The sequence below is a fragment of the Scylla paramamosain genome, chromosome 33 (genome assembly GCF_035594125.1).
Source record: "Scylla paramamosain isolate STU-SP2022 chromosome 33, ASM3559412v1, whole genome shotgun sequence".
NCBI lineage: Eukaryota > Metazoa > Arthropoda > Malacostraca > Decapoda > Portunidae > Scylla > Scylla paramamosain.
This window is the reverse complement of record NC_087183.1, coordinates 7,714,868-7,738,867: the sequence shown is the minus strand read 5'-3', so window position 1 is coordinate 7,738,867 and position 24,000 is coordinate 7,714,868. Positions and strand designations below refer to the sequence as shown.

General features: G+C 44.5%; 1 protein-coding gene across 2 annotated transcripts in view; it reads left to right on the top strand.

Annotated features, from left to right (window-relative positions):
• Nucleotides 1-24,000, top strand: part of LOC135089583 (zwei Ig domain protein zig-8-like) — a 53,113-nt gene that overhangs the window by 28,516 nt on the left and 597 nt on the right. The window contains exons 4-8 of one of the 2 annotated variants that reach the window (XM_063985353.1): nucleotides 11,145-11,359; nucleotides 13,114-13,324; nucleotides 14,017-14,147; nucleotides 16,852-17,020; nucleotides 19,806-21,660. In XM_063985353.1, the coding sequence (XP_063841423.1) occupies nucleotides 11,145-11,359; nucleotides 13,114-13,324; nucleotides 14,017-14,147; nucleotides 16,852-17,020; nucleotides 19,806-19,870 (791 nt within the window). In that variant the 3' untranslated portion in view covers nucleotides 19,871-21,660. Of the gene's footprint in view, nucleotides 1-11,144; nucleotides 11,360-13,113; nucleotides 13,325-14,016; nucleotides 14,148-16,851; nucleotides 17,021-19,805; nucleotides 21,661-24,000 lie in introns of those variants that run through there. The other variant, XM_063985352.1, reaches the window with a different exon arrangement.

Below are 24,000 nucleotides of genomic sequence, written 5' to 3'. Positions count from 1 at the left end.
CCATCCTCCCCCCTCCTCCTCCCCCTCCTCCCCCTCCTCCTATGGTCTTCCTGTTTTACGCATTCTAGATATTTTATGATTCTCTCTCTCTCTCTCTCTCTCTCTCTCTCTCTCTCTCTCTCTCTCTCTCTCTCTCTCTCTCTCTCTCTCTCTCTCTCCCCCCCTTTTTTAACTTCCCTCTCCATTTTTAACCTGTTTTCTCTTCTCTCTCATTATCTTTCTTTATAGTTTAGTGTTCCTCTTGTTTACTCGTATTGCTGCTGTTATCCTTCTCCTCCTCCTCCTCCTCCTGCTCCTCCTCCTCCTCCTCCTCCTCCTCCTCTCTTCAACGAATACACGGCTAGTCAGACAGTTTCCTGTTTTTTTCCCCTCTCTCACACTGACATTTTGTACCTCCAACCTGAAACTCAATCTGTATTCTCTCTCTCTCTCTCTCTCTCTCTCTCTCTCTCTCTCTCTCTCTCTCTCTCTCTCTCTCTCTGGTATATATCACCGAGCTTTCTTTTACCACTTGTGCTGTCCTTCTCTTCCTCCTCCTCCTTCTTTTTCTTCTCTTTCTGCTTCTCCTCTCCCTCCTCTTTCTTCCCTCCTCCTACTCGTTCTCCTTCCTCCTCCTCCCACTCATTCTCCTTCCTCCTCCACTTCATTCACGTTTTCTTTCGGTCATCGCTCTCACATTTCGTTGTAATAAACCATGACGTGCTTCTCGGGAATCTGAGCTGAAGTAATTTAAGACTCAAGATGATTTTTTTTTCCTTCCTTAAAAGAAAAGAAGGATTAGCGATGACTGATATTAATATTCCTCTCTCATTTGGAGTCACGAAAGGAACCATTTTCTCTCACAGCCAAGAGCTTTTAAGGGGTAACTCATTTAGGGTATTTTTTTTTTTTTTTTAGCTTTTTATTATTATTTTTATTATTATTATTTTTATTATTATTATTATTATTATTATTATTATTATTATTATTATTATTATTATTATTATTATTATTATTTATTTTAGCGTAGTTTTGAACCGTTTTTTTTTTACTTTTATTTATTAATTAATTTATTCTGTAGTTATTTAATTTGTTGGATAATAATTTTGTTCTTGCTAAAATTGCATCTCTTTATTATTGTATCTTTTTTTTTTTGCTGTTATGTATTGTCTTGTAACATTCATGATTTATTATTCTCTCTCTCTCTCTCTCTCTCTCTCTCTCTCTCTCTCTCTCTCTCTCTCTCTCTCTCTCTCTCTCTCTCTCTCTCTCTCTCTCTCTCTCTCTCCCCTTTAAAAATTCAGATTACCGCAGACAGCCATAATTTTTTTTCCATAATTAGGAGAAGTCTTTAGCCATATTAATTAATTAGAGTAAGGGCCGCTCAGGGCGTGGCACGGAGAGAGAGAGAGAGAGAGAGAGAGAGAGAGAGAGAGAGAGAGAGAGAGAGAGAGAGAGAGAGAGAAATTGGACGGACAGATAGACAGACAGACAGACAGACAGACAGACAGAGAACGATGGAGGGACGGGCAGACGGACAGACAGACACAAACATACAGACAGAGAAGGATGGAGGGACGGGCAGACAGACAGACAGACAGACAGACAGAGAAGGATGGACGGACGGGCAGACAGACAGGCAGACAGACAGATAGACTTACTGACAGAGAGCGGATAGAAAAACAAATAGACGGACGGACATAAAGACAGACAGACAGACAGACAGACACACAGACAGACAGACATACATACAGACAGACATAGGCAAAGGACGGACAGTCGTACAGACACTCACACAGACAGATAAGATTACGATCGGACTGACGAAGAATTTGTACCCCAAAGAGAGAGAGAGAGAGAGAGAGAGAGAGAGAGAGAGAGAGAGAGAGAGAGAGAGAGAGAGAGAGAGAGAGAGAGATGTGTACCCTTCGTCGTAAAATAAAAATCCCATATGTTTCCATAATCAGGGTTTCCGAATGGCGGTCCTCTCTTCTCCTTGTAGGAAATAGGACGTCGATCACACCAATATTGGACTGAAAGACTCTGTAGTTTTATTGCGGGGAGGTCACATGACGTAACGCTGCGTCTGCCGGTTACAGGACGTGTGTGTGTGTGTGTGTGTGTGTGTGTGTGTGTGTGTGTGTGTGTGTATGTATGTATGTATGTATGTATGTATGTATATTACTACTACTACTACTAATACTACTACTGCTCCTGCTGCGATCAACACTTGACATCCTCTCACTGGAACCCTTCACGTGTGTTGTCTCTTACTTCAGGTGATGTTTGTAAGACTCAACACTTCTATTTCTGTTTATACGTCCACTGTGTTCATTTGGGTTCCTCTTCCTCCTCCAACTACTATTATTACTACTACTGAGAGAGAGAGAGAGAGAGAGAGAGAGAGAGAGAGAGAGAGAGAGAGAGCAGCTAGACTCCCTTCATTGTCACCTGAAGCTGCCGCCGCGTCATGAGGCTTCGGGACCTCTCTCGTTCATGAAGCACCAAATCTCCTTCAGCCTTTTACGTAATATTTTCTAACTGAAGGAAAAGAAATTAAACTGATCTCTCTTAACCTTATAGTAACGATTTTCACTCTTGTTACTTGAACTACTTGTACTAGTATTACTTCTCTTTCTACTACTACTACTACTACTACTACTACTACTACTACTACTACTACTACTACTACTACTTCTAAAACTGCCACCACCTCCATTATAAACACTACCACCACCACCACCACCAGATCCCCTCCCTTCCCATCTCTGCTTTTCACTGCATACCATTACAACTCGCTCCCTAAGACACGAGGATTTAAGCTGGTCGTCCCCGTGTTCCCTGCGTGTCGTAAACGTCAGCGGGACAAGGGCTGGAGCTGAAAACACTCCTCCGTGCTCTTACATTCACCGGAGACAAGAAGCAGCTGAGGAGGTGAGATCTGGGATTTTTTTTTTCTTTTAACGGTGCAACTTTCTCGATTTTTTTTCTTACCGTGTGAGAGTAAAGGGAAATAATAAGAGGCAATTTTGGTACTGTCATGCTTTTCAGGTATTTTCTACTCCATGTTTTACTTTCTTTTTAGTATTTTGGGTGTTTTTTGTAAGGGAAGAAGAGGTCTTGTTCTAAGTAAGCTTATTTTGCTTTGATAAATGGCGTGGAGTTACTTTGACAGTTTCGTACTTATAAGATTTTTTTGCTTTATAATTTTTTTTTATATGATTTTTTCTAGTATTTGGTATTTTTTTTTTTGGTGTTTAGTGTTAAGTTTTTTTTTTTTTCTTAGTATATGAAAAGAAAGGGACATTGTTCTAACTAATTTCAGTGTTGTAATAAATTATATAATTTTGATACATTGATATTTTTTTTTTAGTATACTGTATTTTTTTGCTTCATAATTTACTGTTTTTTTTTTTCAGTATTTAGTGTTATTTTTGTCCAAGTATTTAAGGTGAAAGTCATATTGCTCTAAATAATTATGATGTCTTAACAAATTTAGACGCTTTCTGTTATTCTTTATATTTTCATACATTCTTTTCTCTTTGTTTTTCATTACTGAGAGACAAGGGAAGTCATTTTGAAATGCTGTATGCTCTCCATTTTTTTTTTCTTAGTCTGATTTATTTATTTATCTTATTTTTTAACGAAACAGTGACAAAATTAGCTCTCTCTCTCTCTCTCTCTCTCTCTCTCTCTCTCTCTCTCTCTCTCTCTCTCTCTCTCTCTCTCTCTCTCTCCCCGTTATTTGTATTTTTCTTCACTCGGTCAGTCAGTCAATTACTGAGTCACGCAATAAATTAATCAGTCAACGAGTCATGCATCCAGTCAGTCTCTCTCTCTCTCTCTCTCTCTCTCTCTCTCTCTCTCTCTCTCTCTCTCTCTCTCTCTCTCTCTCTCTCTCTCTCTCTCTCTCTCTCTCTCTCTCTCTCTCTCTCTCTCTCTCTCTCTCTCTCTCTCTCTCTCTCTCTCTCTCTCTCTCTCTCTCCCCTCCCATCGGCGTGACGTTTATGGGAAGGGCAAGGAAGAGGAGGAAGGGGAGAGGGTAAGTGGCGAGGAGGAGGAAGGAGGAATGATTGCTTGCAGTGCTGGGTGCGAGGGAAGGTGAGGGCTGTAGACATTAGAGAGAGAGAGAGAGAGAGAGAGAGAGAGAGAGAGAGAGAGAGAGAGAGAGAGAGAGAGAGAGAGAGAGAGAGGGGGGTACGTACTTAGATTCTAGTTTCAGTGTATGTTTCTCTCTCTCTCTCTCTCTCTCTCTCTCTCTCTCTCTCTCTCTGGAAATGTTGCCAATAAAAGGAAAAAAAATTGTCCTCCTCAACACCACGTTTTCTGTTTTGCGATAAGTCCATTTTCTTTCTCTGTTAGCCCAGAAAAAAAAAAAAACAGAAAATTACAGAAAATGAAGTTTGATAATTTTTTCTTTTACAGTCGCAGTCTTCTCTCTCTCTCTCTCTCTCTCTCTCTCTCTCTCTCTCTCTCTCTCTCTCTCTCTCTCTCTCTCTCTCCATTAGTTCCTGAAATATGAACAGAATTATTTTTTTCTCCCTTCTTTTCCTCGTCTCCACTCTCTTGGTTCTTTGTCTTTCTTTTTTTCTCTCTCTCACTCCCTCTTTATTTCTCTCTTTCTCTCTCTCTTTCTCTATCTCTCTCTTTTCCTTTCCTCTTTACTCTTCTTTATTTGCGCTTTTGTTTAGTTTGGCTCTCCTTATTTTCCTTTTACTACTACTACTACTACTACTACTACTACTACTACTACTACTACTACTACTACTACTATCATCAACATCATTATAGCCATCAGTTTAATCATTACTTTTATCAACATCATCACCATTCTCATTATAGAAAGGAGAGAGAGAGAGAGAGAGAGAGAGAGAGAGAGAGAGAGAGAGAGAGAGAGAGAGAGAGAGAGAGAGAGAGAGAGAGAGAGAGAGAAACCAGATTCATATATATATCATGCGAGACTCACAAATCCTTAGGAGCAGAAACTGTAGGTCGAGAATTCTTGGTTCAGTTTTTCCTCTTTTCTGTCTCGCGAGGAAACCATAGAGGAGTTTCCCCCTCAGCCCGTGACTCGTTAAAATACCGCCCGAGGGAAGGGAAGGTAGAGGCAGGCAGGGATTTGTATGGACTGTGATTCAGACTGCGCAGGATGAGTGTTCGGGGCAGTGGTGGCGGTGGTGGTGGTGGTGGTGGTGGTGGTTTCTGTAGTTGTTGCTGTTGTTCTTGTTGTTGTTGTGTTGGTGTGTTGGAAGCAGTAGTGATGATGGTGGTGGTAATATGATTAGTAGTGGTGGTGACAGTAATAGTAAAAGTTGTTTCAGTAGTAGCAGTAGTAGTAGTAGTAGTAGTAGTAGTAGTAGTAGTAGTAGTAGTAGTGATAATAGCAGTAATATTATCTGTAAATATCCCGGTAAAATGTTCATGGTGTTTCTGCCGTCTCGTCGCTCACCACATTTCTCTAATTATTTTCTTGTGGATTTAGAAGAAAGAAGTCTTGTGCGCTACGAGGCAAGGCAGCGAAAACGTTCCCTTCTGCACAACGCTCATGAAAACACAGACACACACACACACACACACACACACACACACACACACACACACACACACACACACACACAGTCTTTATCTTCTTTAAAATATTTAGATCCACCTGGAATTTTTTATCCAAACTACATCTTTTTTTTTAGGTCGTTATTTCACAGCGTGTTCCAAGACAGGAGTTTAAATTTAAAGAAAACAATGAGTGGCATATCGAAGATGCCATTAACATATAGTGCGTCGGAAAATATAGACAAACTTCCGAGCTACGATGCCACAAAAGACCTTATTACAAAACACTTCCGCCAGCCTGCACCTCCAGTACTTTCAAAAGGCTCTGCTTGAAGTGACACGGGATTTTAAAGCTGTTCTTATGATTGCAGTGACAGGTTAACAACATTTCTACATTACTAACTGGAAAAAGTCTTGAGAGCCTGGCTAATCATCTTTGTGGCCTTTTGAAAATAGTACTGGTGAGAAAGCAAAGCGTTTCACAATACGGGCTTAGTGGAAGGTTAAAGGAGGCGGGCTCAGGCGGATCACCAAGAACGCGACACAAGTTTGAATCCGGATTTACCTTCAGGGATTTCTCGGGATATAAATGTGAACGTTATCGAAGCTTCCTGCCTCGTGTCTGGGGGTGAGTTTGGATGTTCCGAAGTATAAATAAAATGTAAATAAAAGCGAAATTAAAAGAAATGGAAGGAATATACTTTAGGAAAATATTTTGAGGGGTTATTTCTGTACTGAGAGAGAGAGAGAGAGAGAGAGAGAGAGAGAGAGAGAGAGAGAGAGAGAGAGAGAGATTTATGCAACAATGGCACAAAGAAGGAATGTAATACAATGATAACACAAAATCTTAGAAAAAAAAAGCTTAACACGTACACAAAAAAAAAAGAAAAGAAGAAAAGAAGGCCAAAGCAAAACAGAACAAACAAGAAACAGGAAGCACTAAAGAAAAAAAGAAAGAAGGAAGGAAGGAAGGAAGAAGGGGGGAATGACAAAATTAAGGAAAATATTTGATGCCCCTAGACCTAAATGAGAAGAGGAGAAAGAGGAGGAGGAGGAGAAGGATGATTGGTAGAGAGGAGAGCGATAGGGAGATAGGAGGATGAGCAGAGAGAGAGAGAGAGAGAGAGAGAGAGAGAGAGAGAGAGAGAGAGAGAGAGAGAGAGAGAGAGAGAGAGAGAGAGAGAGATGGGATAGCAAAGACGAAGATAAGAATATGGAAACACACACACACACACACACACACACACACACACACACACACACACACACACACACACACACACACACACACACACACACACACACACACTCAACAGCTACAGCTAGAGAGTGTGCAGAAAAGGGCGTGCAGGGTCATCCTTGGCCCTGCATACACCACCTATGAGGAAGCCCTGACCACCCTGAGTCTGTCCAGAATATCCACCAGGCACCGAGAGGCTCTGGAGAAGTTTGGGAAGGGACTACTGCATCATCCGCGTCTCAGAGACATGCTGCCGCCCGACGCGCCTCGCCCTGTCCGTGCCACCAGACACCACAACAAAATAACGCCCCTGAAGGCGCCGCGCACGGACCGGTACAGACTCAGTGCGATTCCCACCATGGTGCGAGCCATCAATCAGTAGTATTTCCCTCCTAGATTAGTCTTACCGTTAGGATTAATGTTAAGTTTTTCCCCATCCCCTATGTACATTTTCAGTTTGTCAACTGCCTAAATAATAAACCGTTTATTATTATTATTATTATTATTACACACTCTTCAAGACCTAAATCCATCTTAAGATATCAAAGGAATAATTTCCCCCGGCTAAACTAGCTCCTGAATCTTTTGTTTTTCCTTAATGGTGTTTGTAAACTTCGGGTCCTTTTTGAAGAGGCGCCCAACCCTTAGGATCTTCGCATTTACTTATTGAGCCTAAGTGAGTTTGGTAAAGGTGAGATGTACGGGGTGTAATGAGAGAGAGAGAGAGAGAGAGAGAGAGAGAGAGAGAGAGAGAGAGAGAGAGAGAGAGAGAGAGAGAGAGAGAAAAATTCATCTCAAACCTGGCCTTCTCAACCCTCCTCCCCCTTAATGGTTGCCTAGCTTTAATCTCTCTCTCTCTCTCTCTCTCTCTCTCTCTCTCTCTCTCTCTCTCTCTCTCTCTCTCTCTCTCTCTCTCTCTCTCTCTCTCTCTCTCTCTCTCTCTCTCTCTCGAAGTATTGCAAGCACTCAATGTTTCCCTCATTACAGAATCCAGACAAAGCGGAGAGAGGGAGAGGGAGAAGAATGAGAGTGAGAGGAGAGGGAGAGGGAGAGGAAGCAGCGGATAATGACGTGGTGTAAGAAAGGGGTGGAGGCTGAGAGAAAGAGAGAGAGAGAGAGAGAGAGAGAGAGAGAGAGAGAGAGAGAGAGAGAGAGAGAGAGAGAGAGAGAGAGAGAGAGAGAGAGAGAGAGGGCGGAAAAAGAGGGGAAACTATAGAGAAGCTAGACTAGGGGAGAATAATAGACGGGGTGGTGAAGGAGGAAGAGCAGGAGGAGCAGTAGGAGGAGGAGGAGGAGGAGGAGGGAGAGGTGGAGTGAGCGATAGAAAAAGAGCGGTGAAGGAGGAGGAGGAGGAGGAGGAGGAGGAGGAGAGCGAAGGGAAACACCGTGTGGAAAACCAAAATTTATTACACAACTTTTACCATTTCAAACCAACACTGTGTCTATGTTTTCCTTTCACCCGCTGTGGCCTCCTCCATTCCCTATTCCCGCCGCCTCCTTCCTTGTCCTCCTCCTGCCTCGCTTCGCCATCGCCGCCTTGCCTCCCCCCCAGTAAAACACGCGGCGTCCCCTCTGGATCCCTCAAGGTATAAATTAAGTCGAGGAAATGACACCCTAAATCCCTTATTGAGGTTAAAAATTGGCCAGAAGCAATCAGAAATGTTATTGCTTCCATACGGGTTCACGGATTGATCGCCTCGCCTCGCCTCATTCCTCCGTTAATAACAAGAACCATTCCTTCTCGCTCCCTTCACCTCCCGTTCAAGTAATGGTCGGGGGCTGAGTTTGGGTCCCCGCCAGTCACGCATCAATCTTCCCGTGACACGCCCCCCGCTGTGGCTAATGGGATTGGATTGTTTATCGAAGGGAAAGTGCAAACATTGAACTACATGATGTAAAGAAGGCAGGGTGGGGCGGAGAGGGGAGGCTTTGAAATTTATAGATCCGTTTTGTGAATTAATAGACGTAGTAAAGTAAGATTTTAACTATGTGATGTCAGAGTTAAGGGAGGTTAGAAAATTGATATACGAGGTTCATGTCAAGGAAAGCTTTATGTTGAGGTTACTAGGGTGAATATAGCGATAATAAATGACTATAGATGAAAGAAAAGAAAGGAGAAGCATTATAGAGACTTAGCAAAGACGTTATGATTAGAAAATTAATAGATACATTTTGCGCTCTTGAAGAGAGAGAGGAGAAAAAAAAGATGTATATAAGCGGTAGAAGTAATTATTAAGAATGTAAAAAAAAAGTTTAAGGAGAAAATTAGCAAATGAGTGCAAATAAAAAAAACGTGTTTAGCTCTGTAATGTAAGTCACTTAAAATAAATATATATGTTTTTGAAGCCAACATTATTATTATTATTATTATTATTATTATTATTATTATTATTATTATTATTATTTATTTATACTTTATTTACTTTTTTGCTGCAGACTTGAAGACGGCGATTACAAATTACTAATACAGAGAGAGAGAGAGAGAGAGAGAGAGAGAGAGAGAGAGAGAGAGAGAGAGAGAGAGAGAGAGAGAGAGAGAGAGAGAGAGAGAGAGAGAGAGAGAGAGAATGAAGTTAGCAAATAAATACTCTCAAGTAAACTAAGACAATTACGTAAAGTGAAGACAATTTTATTTATTCATTTATATCCAGGATTGCACCAGCGAAAAAAATAAAAAAATAAAATAAATAAAAAATAATGAAAAAACAAGACACAACAAAGGAACATATCAATATTAATCTCTACTCTAATTACAGAAAGAAACCCCCTGAGACTTTAAATATTGACGAAGCGCGATTATAAGCAAATATGAAGGCTGTTAATGGCTGGACGAGTAAACCCATTACTTCTTATGACCCCTTAATGGAAAATACTTGTCCTGCTCCCTCCCTTTCCCTCCCTGTTTCCCTTTGGCGCCCCTATTACCTCATCCCTCGGTGGGTAAATAACAGGGATGATGGGGAGAGAGAGAGAGAGAGAGAGAGAGAGAGAGAGAGAGAGAGAGAGAGAGAGAGAGAGAGAGAGAGAGAGAGAGAGAGAGAGAATGATTAAGGGAGGATGCAATAAATGAGGGAACGAGGGGGAAGGGATAGGAAAGTAGGGAGGAAGGGAGGAATAAGAATAAGAGTAAGTGAGAAATGTAGGAGGAGGAATGAGGGAGAGAAGGAGAGGAAGAAATAAAAACAAAAAGAGGAATGGAGTGGGAGAGGAATAAAGGGGAAGAAAGGAAGAATGCAGGAGGGAAGGAAGAGGGAGGAATAAGAATTAGAAGAGGGAAGGAGGGAATAGGGAGAATTAATAATTAGAGGGAAGGAGGAAAAGAGGAATAAGATAGGGAGGAAGGGAGAGGGAGAGAAGTAAAGAGAGAGGAAAGAATAAGAGGGACAAAGGAGTAAGGGAGAGGAGGAGGAGGAGGAACACTATGGTAATGACATGGAGAGGAGAAATTAAGGGAAAAAAAGTGAGAAAGTTAAAGGTAGTATTTTTTTTACACAGCTGGAGAAGAAAAAAAAAGAAGAAAACACGCGTAGAAGAAACACAAGAGAAAATAAAGAAAGCAATCAAGCCAGCCATTACGAAAGGAGAGATTATTTTTTTAAAGGAAAACGAACGTATATCAAAGAAGTGGAGTATGAAAACACGATTCCTTTCTCAGCTCTTTCTTTTTTCTTTTTCTCTCTTCTTTTCCGTTTTCTTTGAGTGCGCGTTGGGAAGCCTTAAAAAGAAAACCCGCTGCAATCAGAGACCAGCATCAGTAGCCACGTCAAGGAGGGAGAGGATACATTCATTGGCTTTTGCCGGTAAAATGAAGCGGCGGTAGCGAGTGAAAGGGGTCGGGCCGCGGAATACACGAGTCCTCCCTTCTCTGCCTTCAAAGAAAGTGGCGCCGCGATGTAAACACTCAGGCGGGGCGCGGTGGTGTATTTTCACGATATTTTTCTGGATTGTCGTCATCTCTGTTATTGCTTTGAGGTGTTAGCGAGACGGAGTGGTCCATAGGTCGTGTTTGTGTGTGTGTGTGTTTGTGTGTGTGTGTGTGTGTGTGTGTGTGTGTGTGTGTGTGTGTGTGTGTGTGTACTCTGGGCGGAATGCCGCGAGCTGCCTTGTGAAGTACACAGTGAGGCAGCTTATCTCTCATCTCGTCTTATCTCTTGCTGGGTGTGACGTCACTTGGCGTCTCAAAGAACTTGCTGATGGAGGGTGCAGACTGGGTGGGTGTGGTTGTGTTTGTGGGGAACGCCGCTTCTTACAAAGTGTACATGCAAAGTACTGTGTGTGTGTGTGTGTGTGTGTGTGTGTGTGTGTGTGTCTGTCTGTCTGTCTGTCTGTCTGTCTGCGCGTGTATGTGTGTGTTCATAGGCCTAACATGTTACAGGCGCGCGGCGTGCGGACGTACAGGCGCGCCTGGACGACAGCAGCAGCCGGCCGGTGGCGCCCATCGAACCGCTGATGGACCTGGGCGGCAGGGGCGCGGCACCCCCCGGCCCCCTGCAGCCTGTGTTCGACGAGGCGGCGCCCCGCAGCGTGTCCAGCCTGTCGGGCGGCACCGCCTACCTGCACTGCGTGGTGCACCACCTGGGCGGCGGCAGCGTGAGTATCTGTGTGCCGGTGTGGATGTGTACCTGTTGTTGCACCTTATCCCTGCACTGTACATACAGTCCACTTAGTGTGGTGCACCACCTGGGCGCGAGTACGGAAGGAGGCAAACCTCCACCACTACGTACTGCCGGCGCCGCGTGGTGTACCGCTGGGGTCGCTACACAGGTACACCTGCCTACGTAACGCTACAGTGTGCGGCATCTGCACACCATCTGTTCTGCTCCACCCATACTGTGAACGCCTCCTGTGTTCATCTTCCTCACATCTCAGCCATACCTTCGCAAGGCATATCAACCCCCAGCCTCATACCCCTTCTCCCACCCACACCCACGCTGCCCCTGCCTGTCCCCAACACCAATGAGACAGGCAGAAAGGAGTGGGTGGCGCACCCCGTCCCCCTTGCCCCGCCTCCCTCCCTGACGCCGCCTGACACTGCAAACATGTATTGCATTCCACCCTTGTCATATCCACTCCATCCTCACCTCCATACCGCCCACCCATGTTCTAGGGCCCCCCACCGCGCTTCACAGTAAGGGTCAGGCTCCTGTGCTCACCTGGGCAGCGCTAATTAACAGGTAACTCCCGGCGCTGCAGGATGACCTCACTACCCGCTGTGTGTAATGGCTCTTAATGGACCGAAATTGTGGCTGAATTACTAACTACACCGAATCCGTCCTCCTCTTTCTCTCACCCCACGCTTGTACCACCTCTTGCCTGGGGCTGCTACTCTTCTTTCGTGTTCTTTATCACTCCTTGTTTCCTCGCCAGTCCTGCCTCTCAGCGCGCCTTATCTGTATCAGGTGGTGGTGTTGCCACGTGCTGGTGTAATCATATGGTCCCCGCCGTGATATTTTCCCTCGTATGGTCTCGCTGCCTGGAAGTATTTTAAGTTTTCTCAGAGATCCTTATTTGAAGGTAATTTTCTACCCGGAATCTATTAATACACTTATATCCTGTTCCTGCAAAAATTCAGTATATATATTTTTCACTTTTCTGATTCTTTTTGCGCATTTGTCTCGGGGGAAAAAATGTATATGCTTCCCTACCTCCGCTTTTTTTTTCCCGCATGTCATTCTTCGCAATTGGGTAAAAAAATGGCGTCCATTCGTCACAGCTCAAATTAAATTACTAAAAAATGACGCAGATTCCGAATACAGACTCACTTACTCTGGTGGTGGTGGTGGTTGATGGTGGTGGTGGTGGTGGTGGTGGTGGTGGTGGTGGTGCCTTCCCCCTTATCTCTTCACTTCATTACATACTCTCCCGTCCCCTTCTTTCTCCTCCATTTCTCCCTGACTCTTTGCTTTCCCCTCCACTTCCCTTCCCTTTCCCATATCTTCTCTTCCCTCTTTTTCCATCCACTTTCCTTCCCCTCTCTCCTCTCTATTTCCTTTCCCTCTTATTTCCATTACTATTCCCATTCTCATCTCCCTCTCTCTCACCACACCCCTACCCTCCCCTGCCCTGTTCATCCTTTTACTCCCCTCTTCCCCGACCCGCACCCCTCACCACCCATCTCGCCCCTCACCGTCAACCAACCCATCCCACCTCTCGTGCACTGGCGTCCCTTGTCGGAAACACACACACACACACACACACACACACACACACACACACACACACACACACACACACACACACACTTGTACACTTACACATGGATAACACTCTTCCTATATCCTGAGTGATACATAGCTACTCAGCAAACTCGTTCACACACTTACACACGTACACGCTCCCCTCAGGTATCGTGGATCAGGCGGCGGGACCTGCACATCCTGACGGTGGGCACGTACACGTACACCACGGACCAGCGCTTCGAGGTGGTGCACGCCGCCGCATCGCGGGACTGGATCCTCAAGCTTCGCTACGCGCAGGAGCGAGACTCTGGGCTGTACGACTGCCAAGTGTCCCGCCGACCCGTGCTGACCTACAGTGTGCGTCTCAGCGTGTACGGTGAGTGTGTGTGTGTGTGTGTGTGTGTGTCCCGCCGACCTACAGCATGCGCCTCAGCGTGTACGGTGAGTGTGTGTGTGTGTGTGTGTGTGTGTGTGTGTGTGTGTGTGTGTGTGTGTCCCGCCGACCTACAGCATGCGCCTCAGCGTGTACGGTGTGTGTGTGTGTGTGTGTGTGTGTGTGTGTGTGTGTGTGTGTGTGTTTTATGGGGGAGGGGAGGTATATTTGTTTGAGCAAGTGCGGTCTGTTTGTCTGTCTCTTCGTCTGACCGTCCCTCCTCCTGTCTCTGCTTTTTTTTTTTTTGTTTGTTTGTTTGTCTCTTCTTTTCTGCCTGTATTTCTCTTCCTTTGTCTTTTGTCTGATTGTCTGTCAATCTCTATTTATCTATCTGTCCTTCTGTCTGTCTGTTTTGTCTGTCCATTTGCCTTTCTTTGTATTTGTCTTTCCCTCACCTTTCTCTCTCTCTTCCTCTCTCTCTCTCTTTCTCTCTCCAGTTTCTAATTCTTCCCTATCTTTTTTCCACCTCTCACTCTAACTCGTGCACTCACCAATTAACCCTCTCACCCACCAGTCGTCCATACTTCAGCAGCAATCCCCCGCACACTCTCCCTTCACCTCACCTTCCCACGCGCCGTAAATAATATGCCTCTCTCTCCGACTACCACTCACTTTGCCTCGTTTCCTCCCTTCAGCCGCCCCCAGTGCCAGCATCGTGGGCGCCCCAGACATGCACGTGGACAGAGGCTCCACCATCAACCTCACCTGCACCGTCACCCACACCTCGGAGCCTTCCGCCTACATCTTTTGGTACCACAACGGCCAGGTACGTACACACACACACACACACACACACACACACACACACACACACACACACACACACACACACACACACACACACACACACACACACACACGGGATCTTGGTATTTAAATAGTACTAGTCAATATATAGACAAACCAGAAGTACATTAACATAGACGGTAAATACAGTTTGCAGAATTCTTGTACAAACCAAATTAACCAACCAAATTGTTTGCATCCGTTACACCTCTCTGACCAAAACACCTGGAATACAATATGTGGTTCAAGTAGACAGAGGTACTTGAAGGTGCGTGAGAGTGTCCTCAGCGCAGTAATGAGTAGGCAGGTGGCTTCTTACTGCACCCTCTTCTGACACTGACAAAGAATGCTACCACTGGGTCCACACTCTTACCCACCCGTCGCCATTGTTGACACCAGCAATACCTCGTGCCTGAGATAAGACTTGCTGGGCTGGGATGAAGTACTCTTTGTCTGTTATTGGTTTTCATTACGTAGACGTGGCGAGAGTCGTGTCTTTGTATCGTCTGTCTACGGGGAAGTAAGAGGAAGGATGAGGGAAGGTGATGTGAGGGATAGATTAAAGTAGCAAGTTTTGTGAGGGAGAGGGAAGGGGAGGAAATAGACGGAATGTGTTAAAGGGAAGTAAAGGGAGGTGTAAGGTAAGATGTCAATGTTATTATGGTTGCTGTCTCTCTCTGATGGAAGCAAACACCGCTGCTTGATGATGGTGAAGAGAATGGCAGGGATGATTAGAAGGAAATCAGGTGTGAGGGAAGATGTAACTGTGTTTAGTGCGTTTGTTGCCTCTCTTCTGGATGGTACCAAACATCGCTCCCTTATGTGGATCAGCAAGCTTGTCTTCTCAGTTTTGGTTCGGTTTTTTAATGCTTCGCCTCGCCCCAACACTCCCTCCACTCCCAGCACTCTCCGTGGCTGCTGGAGACCCACAGATGAATCACTCTAAATTAACTCTAAGGGGGGAGGGGCGTGGACAACAAAGGCACCTTACTGCCAAGAATGTGGATTATCTTGAGGGCAAGTAGAGGTATTGTGAAGTTTGCAACAGACTGTAGTAATGTACAAGTAACTATAACGCTCTACACTGTCATGCATTAACCGAAGAGTACAACTTGATTTAACTTTGGAAGCTTAAGAGATTACTTGATAGGATGAGTCGTATAGAAAGTTGCACTGTTGTGTGTGTGGCAGGAGATGGCAGTGTTACCAATTAAATGGAGGAAGGCACCGTGGGGAGGGACAGCAAGGGGGCAGGCGGCCACTCGGCAATCCAACGCCATTCGTCCTCACATGGAGCAGAGACACCGGCTTTCCGTGGTGCTCCAGCCAGCCACCCATCATGGTCCGGGTGTCGAGAATCCTGGGGCGCCGCGCGTGAACACCATGCGCAGCACTCACTCACTGGTGGTGGTGGCGGTAATGGTGGCTGTGTCGCAATCACCACTTAGGAAAAAGCTGCTCTCAATCAGACCAGCAGGAAATCCCTTGACATTGCACTAATTCCATGTTTTGTTGTCTCTGTATCCTAGCATGTTAACCTGGAAAATCCTCAATTATTTTAAGTGGGTTTTTACTATAATCGTGGTGTAAGACAACTGAATACAATAAGGGAGGAGTCACACACGCCCTCACATCATTCTTTACATTTAGAATCCACGTGTGAGGCTTCATGGAACAGATAAACACGATGAATAGTTAAATGATCGGCCAGACATGAGTTGCTGCTTCACTCGCTCTCGCTCTTTTTGCCACTTAGCGCCGCAAGGGAGAGCAGCGCATCCTTCTTACCTGTCAATTACTGAGGTTAATGTGGCGCAACACTTGTTTTCCCTGCCTTGTGTTGTGCCTCATTTTTGACAGTAATTTCTGGCTCATTGCGTGACGAAAAAGCGAGAGAGAGAGAGAGAGAGAGAGAGAGAGAGAGAGAGAGAGAGAGAGAGAGAGAGAGAGAGAGAGAGAGAGAGAGGTGTTAGTGCGTAGATGCAGCTCATAAATTCAGCCGCTTGCTTCCTATATTGCTAGCTCGTAAGTTTGACCCCCTTAGCACACCACCTTCCTCTCACCATCTCCCAGGCGCCCCTCAGATCCATTAGCTTCATTCAGCCCCTCTTATACCCTTTCAGTCCATTTAAAGATCCTTATAGCACTTTCCACAAACTTATAGTGTCTACAGGCCCCTTCAGACTCATTTTACCTTTTTCCAGGACCGGTCTAACACGTTCTAATCCCTTGCGTCATCTTGTAGCCACGTAACAGATCCATACTTACTTGGAGCCCCTTCCAGTCATAATGTAAGCTTTCACAGCCCTCTCGTGGCTTCTTCCAGAAACGTCACAGTCCATTCCAACAACACATTAACCGTTTCGACCATCTCTGTCAACTCCCACAGACCAGTCTTATCCCGTTCAGCCTTCTTTCAGCCTCTCAGTCTTCTCTCAGCCCTTCAGTCTCCTCTCAGCCTCCTCTCAGTTCCCATTCAAGACCATTCAGCTTCCCTACAGCCTCTGCCATCCCTCTCATATCCCATTCCTTCCCCTTCCAGCTTAGTTATATACCTTTCCAGGGACTACTCCTCCCTTAACACCTTTCAGTCATTTGTCAACTCCCTCAGACCAATCTCAGCCCCTTCAAACTCCTCTTGGCCCACTCACTCCCGCCCCCTCCCCTGCTCTCTGTGCCTGCAGGTGGTGAACTACGAGTCCCCGCGGGGTGGCGTGACGGTGGTGACGGAGCGCGGCAACGTCACGCGGGGCTTCCTACTGATCCAGGACGCGCGGCCCTCAGACTCCGGCAACTACACGTGCGCGCCCTCCAACACCGCGCCCTCCTGGCTGCGCGTGCACGTGCTCAATGGTGAGAGAGAGAGAGAGAGAGAGAGAGAGAGAGAGAGAGAGAGAGAGAGAGTGAGAGAGAGAGAGAGAGAGAGAGAGAGTCGCCACTATTGGGCAGTTTGGGGCAGATGATTCTTAGTGATGGCGAGGCGGCGCGGCGTGCGTGAGTGAGGAGGAAGAAAGGAGAGAAAGAACAGCGAGGGACACAAGACAAACGACGAGGCGAAGCAGGGAAAAACAAAGGACAAAAAACAATTTCACATGAAGAGAAAATAAATGAGACAGGAAGCAAAAAAAAAGCTTGAGAGAGAGAGAGAGAGAGAGAGAGAGAGAGAGAGAGAGAGAGAGAGAGAGAGAGAGAGAGAGAGAGAGAGAGAGAGGTGTGTATGTAGGAAGAATAAAATATAGTGATATAGTCAGAATTTAACGGTGGGGGAAGAGTTACAACTAATTATATTATTACGTAAAATGGCATGAAGTAATTTCCATTTTAATCAGGAAAAAATAAGAAAACCAATAATTCCTCCTCCTTCTCCTCCTCCTCTTCCTCCTCCTCCTCCTCCTCCTCCTCCTCCTCTCTTCTGCACGTGTATATATATATATATATATATATATATATATATATATATATATATATATATATATATATATATATATATATATATATATATATCCGTCTCTTTTTTTCTCTTCTAGATACACACACACACACACACACACACACACACACACACACACACACACACACACACAGAGAGAGAGAGAGAGAGAGAGAGAGAGAGAGAGAGAGAGAGAGAGAGAGAGAGAGAGAGAGAGAGAGAGAGAGAGAGAGAGAGAGAGAGAGAGAGAGAGAGAGAGAGAGAGAGAGAGAGAGAGAGAGAGAGAGAGAGCATCAATACACACGGGACATATAGATAGAGACCCAAGAGACATACAGACAGACAGGCAAGGGAACACACAAACACACAGATAGACAAACAGAAAACGAAACACAGACAGACAGACGGACGGACAGGGAAACATATACAGACAGACAGGGAGACATAGAAACAGACAGACAGACAGGCAGGCATACATACATACGTACAGACATACATACACTTATGCAGACACAGACAGACAGACACAAAGAGAGGGTTGGAAATGGTTGATGCCTAACTCACTTTGCGCATATGATTGGTGTAATTGTCACAAAGAGAGAGAGAGAGAGAGAGAGAGAGAGAGAGAGAGAGAGAGAGAGAGAGAGAGAGAGAGAGAGAGAGAGAGAGAGAGAGAGAGAGAGAGATAGGCCAGTAAGGCATGGCATGAACAGATTGCGGGTGAAATGGGAAGCGATGAGAGAGAGAGAGAGAGAGAGAGAGAGAGAGAGAGAGAGAGAGAGAGAGAGAGAGAGAGAGAGAGAGAGAGAGAGAGAGAATGTCACGGAGGACAACACCTACACAAATTCCGAGTCTCTCTCTCTCTCTCTCTCTCTCTCTCTCTCTATCCCCCCGGTGACACAAGCTCTTCAATTCGACTCGTGCGCAAAGACCTGCATTGAATTATATAGCCAGTCTGAGTCAATTATGAACTGATTGCTGCGGCTTGCGGGCGTTTACGGGCTGGAGGTGTCGCGGTGGGCGGGGTGCTGGTGGACAGGAGACCGTATTCTGAAACACTTTGCTCTCTCATCACGACTAAGGCCACAGAAATGACAAGGCAGGTTCTCAAAAGTGTTTCCCCTATTAATAACATATAAATCTTGTTAATCTGTCGCTAGAACCGTAAAAACATCTTTAAAAATCCGTTCCTCCTCTCCCCTCCATTTCAACCTCCTCCAGCTACTCCTACACAGCGAGCCTTTAAATCACTTGGAAACACCTGCAAAACCCTCGAAATTAGGCTAAATATGTGACGGGAAATTGTTACTTTAGGTGCGGCGGGACGGGGCTGGGGTCGCAGGGGCTTGGTGGGGCTCCGCTGGGCTGGTCAGGTCGGGGCGCCAAGGATACCGTGGTGTGGTGTGGTGGTGTCTGGTGGTGGTGTGTGACGATGGTGGTGGTGGTGGTGGTGTCGTGTGGTATGGTATGGTGTGGTGGTGTGATGCTAACACTACACTCCCACAAGGTTAACTGCTCTGTGTGTGTGTGTGTGTGTGTGTGTCTGTGTGTGTGTGGTGGCGATCAGAGACAAGTCTTAAAGCTGTGTTTAATTGGTGTTTAACCCTTAAACTGCCAGTGTGTGTGTGTGTGTGTGTGTGTGTGTTCCCGTCGCACCTGCTTCTCTGATGTTCTCTTGTTTGATTGCGCCGTCAGCTGTTCATTTTCTTAAGATATTAGGTTTTTCCTCAGTTCTATTGGCGTGACTGCTGCTGACCGCTTGTTTCAGTCTCCTATGGCGAGATTAGAGTCGTCTTTTTTGTTTTTATGCTTCTAATTGTCACTGGTCACTTGTTTTCGTCTTTACAAGGAGATTAAAGATTTTTTTGTTCTGTGTTATTGGAGTGACTGCTGCTGATCGCTTGTTTCACGATCTTGTAGTGAGATTTGTGGATGAGTGCAGCTGTTTGGTTCTCCTCCTCCTTTTTTCTTCATCTTTTCTTTTTCCAGTTCTTGTTCTTTTTCTTTTCTTTTTTTCATTCTCCTTTTCCTTCTTTTCATTCTTTTCATTCTCCTTTTTCTTTTCATTCTCCTTTTCTTTCTTCTTCCCACCCTTCACGTCTTCTCTTGTACTTCTTTATCCTTTTAGTCATTCTCCGTTTTCTTTTTCTAACTCGTGTGTTCGACCTTTGTTTCTTGTCTCCACCTGATTGGCTGCCTTACCTACAGGGCTACAAAGGATTACAAAGGATAACAAGCACCAGCAGACCTCTCGAACGCCAACAACCTTCTAGATCCTTTCCTGGGACCATATTCTGAAACACTTCTACGCCACACCACTATATTCAAAAGGCTCTAGTTGAAGTTACATGCATTTTTAAGGATGTTTTATTGTTCTAGTGACAGATTAACAAGGTTTCTATATTATAAACAGGAGAAACACTCTTGAGAACCCGGCTAATCATCTCTGTGGCCTTGGAAAATAAATGGTGAGAGAATATGGGCTTTGGCTGTTTGGTGACACTAATCTTCACTAACAACGAGTGGAGTTCACAAAAGGCAGTGCAGAGAAGACTGACTCAAACTAACCTTCTCTGTGCTTGCCGCCTCGATACTTACCAGAATTATCTTTAGCTCGGCGAGACCCTTGACCTCGTGTTTCATTAAAGGCCACGAGAATAGTTTGGGGATTTGAAATATGTCGAAACTGGAAACTGAGACTTAACGAGATACGAGTGCTGGTGCCAGAGTGATGCAGGATGTTTTGTACCGCTTGAAATTTCACGTCGATTTTGTGTAAAGAAATGAAGTGAACGATGTAACAAGTCCTGAATATGAGCGTGTTACGAGATTCTGGTGAGCGTGAAAGGGAGATGATGATGACGTTTATTATTTTTTTATTCATTTATCTATCTGTTTAGTATTTATAACCAGTTCCTTCGTATCCCGTAAAAATTTAGTCACAAGAGAGACCAGGATGGAGATTCGGTTTGGTTCCCACGTCCCGATACTCTCTCGAAGCAGTCCCGTACACTCTTCGTGAGTCATGCGTCCCTCGTGAACCTGGCGATGAAATTCTCAACTGGAGGCATCAATTACCTACATATTAATGGTGCGCTGCGAACCAATCGGCTTGACTCGCTGATACCCCGTGGCTGGCGACCAATCAAATTAAGGACCAGCGTTATTCACAACGGTTTTTGTTCATTGTTGATGCTCTCACCACCGAGCTGCTCTGGGCCAGGTGTTTTGTGGTTATTTCAGGGTTGTGTGTGTGTGTGTGTGTGTGTGTGTGTTTAATCCTTTGATTGCTGATGTGAGTATAACACTTGTTGCTTCATTTAAGTAATCCTAAATTATTTGGTGAGAGAGAGAGAGAGAGAGAGAGAGAGAGAGAGAGAGAGAGAGAACTATAACCTATAAAATGTCTGAACCACGCCATCACTCCTGCTGTCAGTCTTGCTCCTCGAAAGCATGCTCAAAGCTTGCACCGGATACCTTTGTTAGAGCTGAGAAAGCACAACAGTCGCAGGGTCAGCCTGTAAGAAGCAAGCAGTGGTACGCAGCGCGACAACACAGACTGAAAGCAAATTGGTTGAGGGAAAAAATGAGCCAAAGAGACGAAGAGGATTAATTACGCTGATGAGAGAATCCAATTAATGAATGATCATCCAGGTTGTGACTCATTACGTTCGTTCTTTCTGTCCTCTGTTATGATTGGTCGGATCCCGTTAATTCGCGGAAGTACCCCCAGCAGCAGCAGCAGCAGCAGCAGTAGTGGTGGTGGTGGTGGTAACAAGTAATAGTAGTATTAGTAGTAGTAGCAGTACAGTAGTAGTAGTAGTAGTTGTTAATGCTGCTGTTGCTGTTGTTGTTATAGGAATATTAGTAGCCATCATCATCATCATCATCATCATCATCATCATCATCATCAGCAGCAGCAGCAGCAGCAGTGGCAGTAGTAGTAGTAGCAATAGTAATATAGAAGAAGAAGTAGTAGTAGTAGTAGTGACAAACATCGAAAGCTTCAGTATACACCCCTCCTAAAAAAAAAAATGATAATGACAATGAAAAGAAAGAAAAACGGTAGGTCAATTCCACACCGAGGTAATGGTTGTGCTACACAACTGAGTCTTTCGATGAGGTATACAATATAATGGTAATAAAACAAATAAGAAAATTTATGAATGATGTTGCACTGCCAGTATAAGTTTTTTTTAGGATCGTGCAAGAGATCAGCACTTCCCATGATGCATTCTAGTAGATTTAAAAATTCTCTTATCCCGATGAGTATGAAACTTTATACTTTATACTCACGCTGATGTATCTCTCTCTCTCTCTCTCTCTCTCTCTCTCTCTCTCTCTCTCTCTCTCTCTCTCTCTCTCTCTCTCTCTCTCTCGTCTGTAAGTTTTATTTTATTCCCCCTTTTGTAATCATACGGATGAAGTCTACGCCAAGAAGATTTTCATGCTGTAAGTATATTGAAAGTGATAATAAAGTTGCATACTTGCTTACTTAGTTACTTATTTCCTTACACTTATTCATTCATTAAATTGAATCATTTCGTCGCTTTCTTTTCCATGACTGTGTTGCAGTGCTGGTCTTCGCTGATCCACAGGAAGCATATCATTATTTCATGCTGCCGTGCTCGAGTGGTGCATTTCAAGACAGGCCGGCAGTAATCAGTGAGTGTAGTCACTGTACTTATGGTCTGCCGATCTGAATTGTCTCACTATAATGTTATTACCAATCCTCCGCTTCTAGATCCAATTTGCATTGTATTTAATTCAATTTGTTAATTTAACTGTCAGAGTGAATTTGTCACATATCGGAAGATAATGTTAACGATGCAGTTCCTTTGACCTTCAGCCTTTTTTTACTCTTAACATTTTTTTTGGTATAGATTCTTACACGTATTTGATGCAATCCACTATTTCCTTCTCATCGTTCCTTTTCTTCTCGCTGATTTCAGTGGCACGGAAGGTGTTTTTCCCACAGCTTTCGAACGCCTCAAGCAACGCAGTAACTTTCTTGCCAACTTTGTCTAATTTTTGTTGCACTCACGCAGCTCAACTTTACTATCAGTGCTGGTGGCAGCTTTGTGTTCTTCACCCATTGTTACGGAGTTGCCGAGTTGGGCAACCCGAGGTTCTTTCCTGCGGTGTGGTTGTTTCGCTCCAGGTGTGTACCCTTGGCTCTGAGCTTACTGGATGTCAAGTGCGTTAGGTTAGGTTTGGTTAGGTTAGAGAGCACCTCGTTCTTTGTTTAAATATAGTTGTTCTTATTTCTGTTAAATGTTATCGGCCCAGCGTGCTGATGGTAAGAACTGCGTGCACGATGTGTTGCATACACTGCCATGTATATGTTTTTCCAAACTTGGTATTTGGTCATAGAAATTGGGTGTGTCGGCATGTTTGAAAATGAGGCCGACATTGTTTGAAGATTAGAAAGTGCGTTATTTTCTCATCAATCATAATGATTGCCAAACTTGATGGTCAGTGTGGCGCTGTGTGATCAAACGTTCATCGAGGAGCAGCAGGCGTGGCGAGTACACGAGACATTAATGAGTTTTGGAGAGTTTATTGAGCTGTGTAAACAGTGTCGATTATAACCGAATATAAAAAGTGTAGAATACAAGAATAGGGATAACAAAGGATAATGTTCTGGAAAGCTTATAAAAAGAAGTGAAGTGAATTACCCCCCGCGGTCGTTGCATTACTAAGGGAATCACAAAGTTGTCCTGGGTAACTTTTCGCATCCATCGTCTTTTGATCGTGTGTTGGTCTAAATGCTTGCCCCAGAGGATGGATGGGATTTTTGTGATGGTTTTAAAATGGCTGTACTCGTTGAGCGAAAAGCTCTTTAGAGCTTTTAGAGTGGGATGTTACAAAATTAATTTATCTATTCATTAATGCATTCATCCATTTTAAAGAGCCAGATGTGACGAAGTTTTAGATCAAGCGGTGACGAGAATTGCATTTGCTGTTTTTTTTTTTTTTTTTTTTTTTCGCCTTTACGTGAAAAGGAAGTTGGCGAAAGACACGCACAAAAATCCGATTAATTGCTAATTCTCCCGCCTCTTAACACACACACACACACACACACACACACACACACACACACACACAATAAAACAAAGAGTATGAAAGTGGTTGGACAATTTAGTTGCAGCGGTGCCTCGATACTCCTCCAATAAAACAGTTCAAATTGTTGTGAGTGAGAAAAACAGAAACAGACAGAGTTTCAGTGTTTTAGAAGGTTTGGCGGGAAAAGAGAAAGAGAGAGAGAAAATAAAAACACCGTTAGGAAGTTAAAAAGACATCCAAATTTGTGACTCGTGGATGTGTAGGCTGAGAGAGAGAGAGAGAGAGAGAGAGAGAGAGAGAGAGAGAGAGAGAGAGAGAGAGAGAGAGAGAGAGAGAG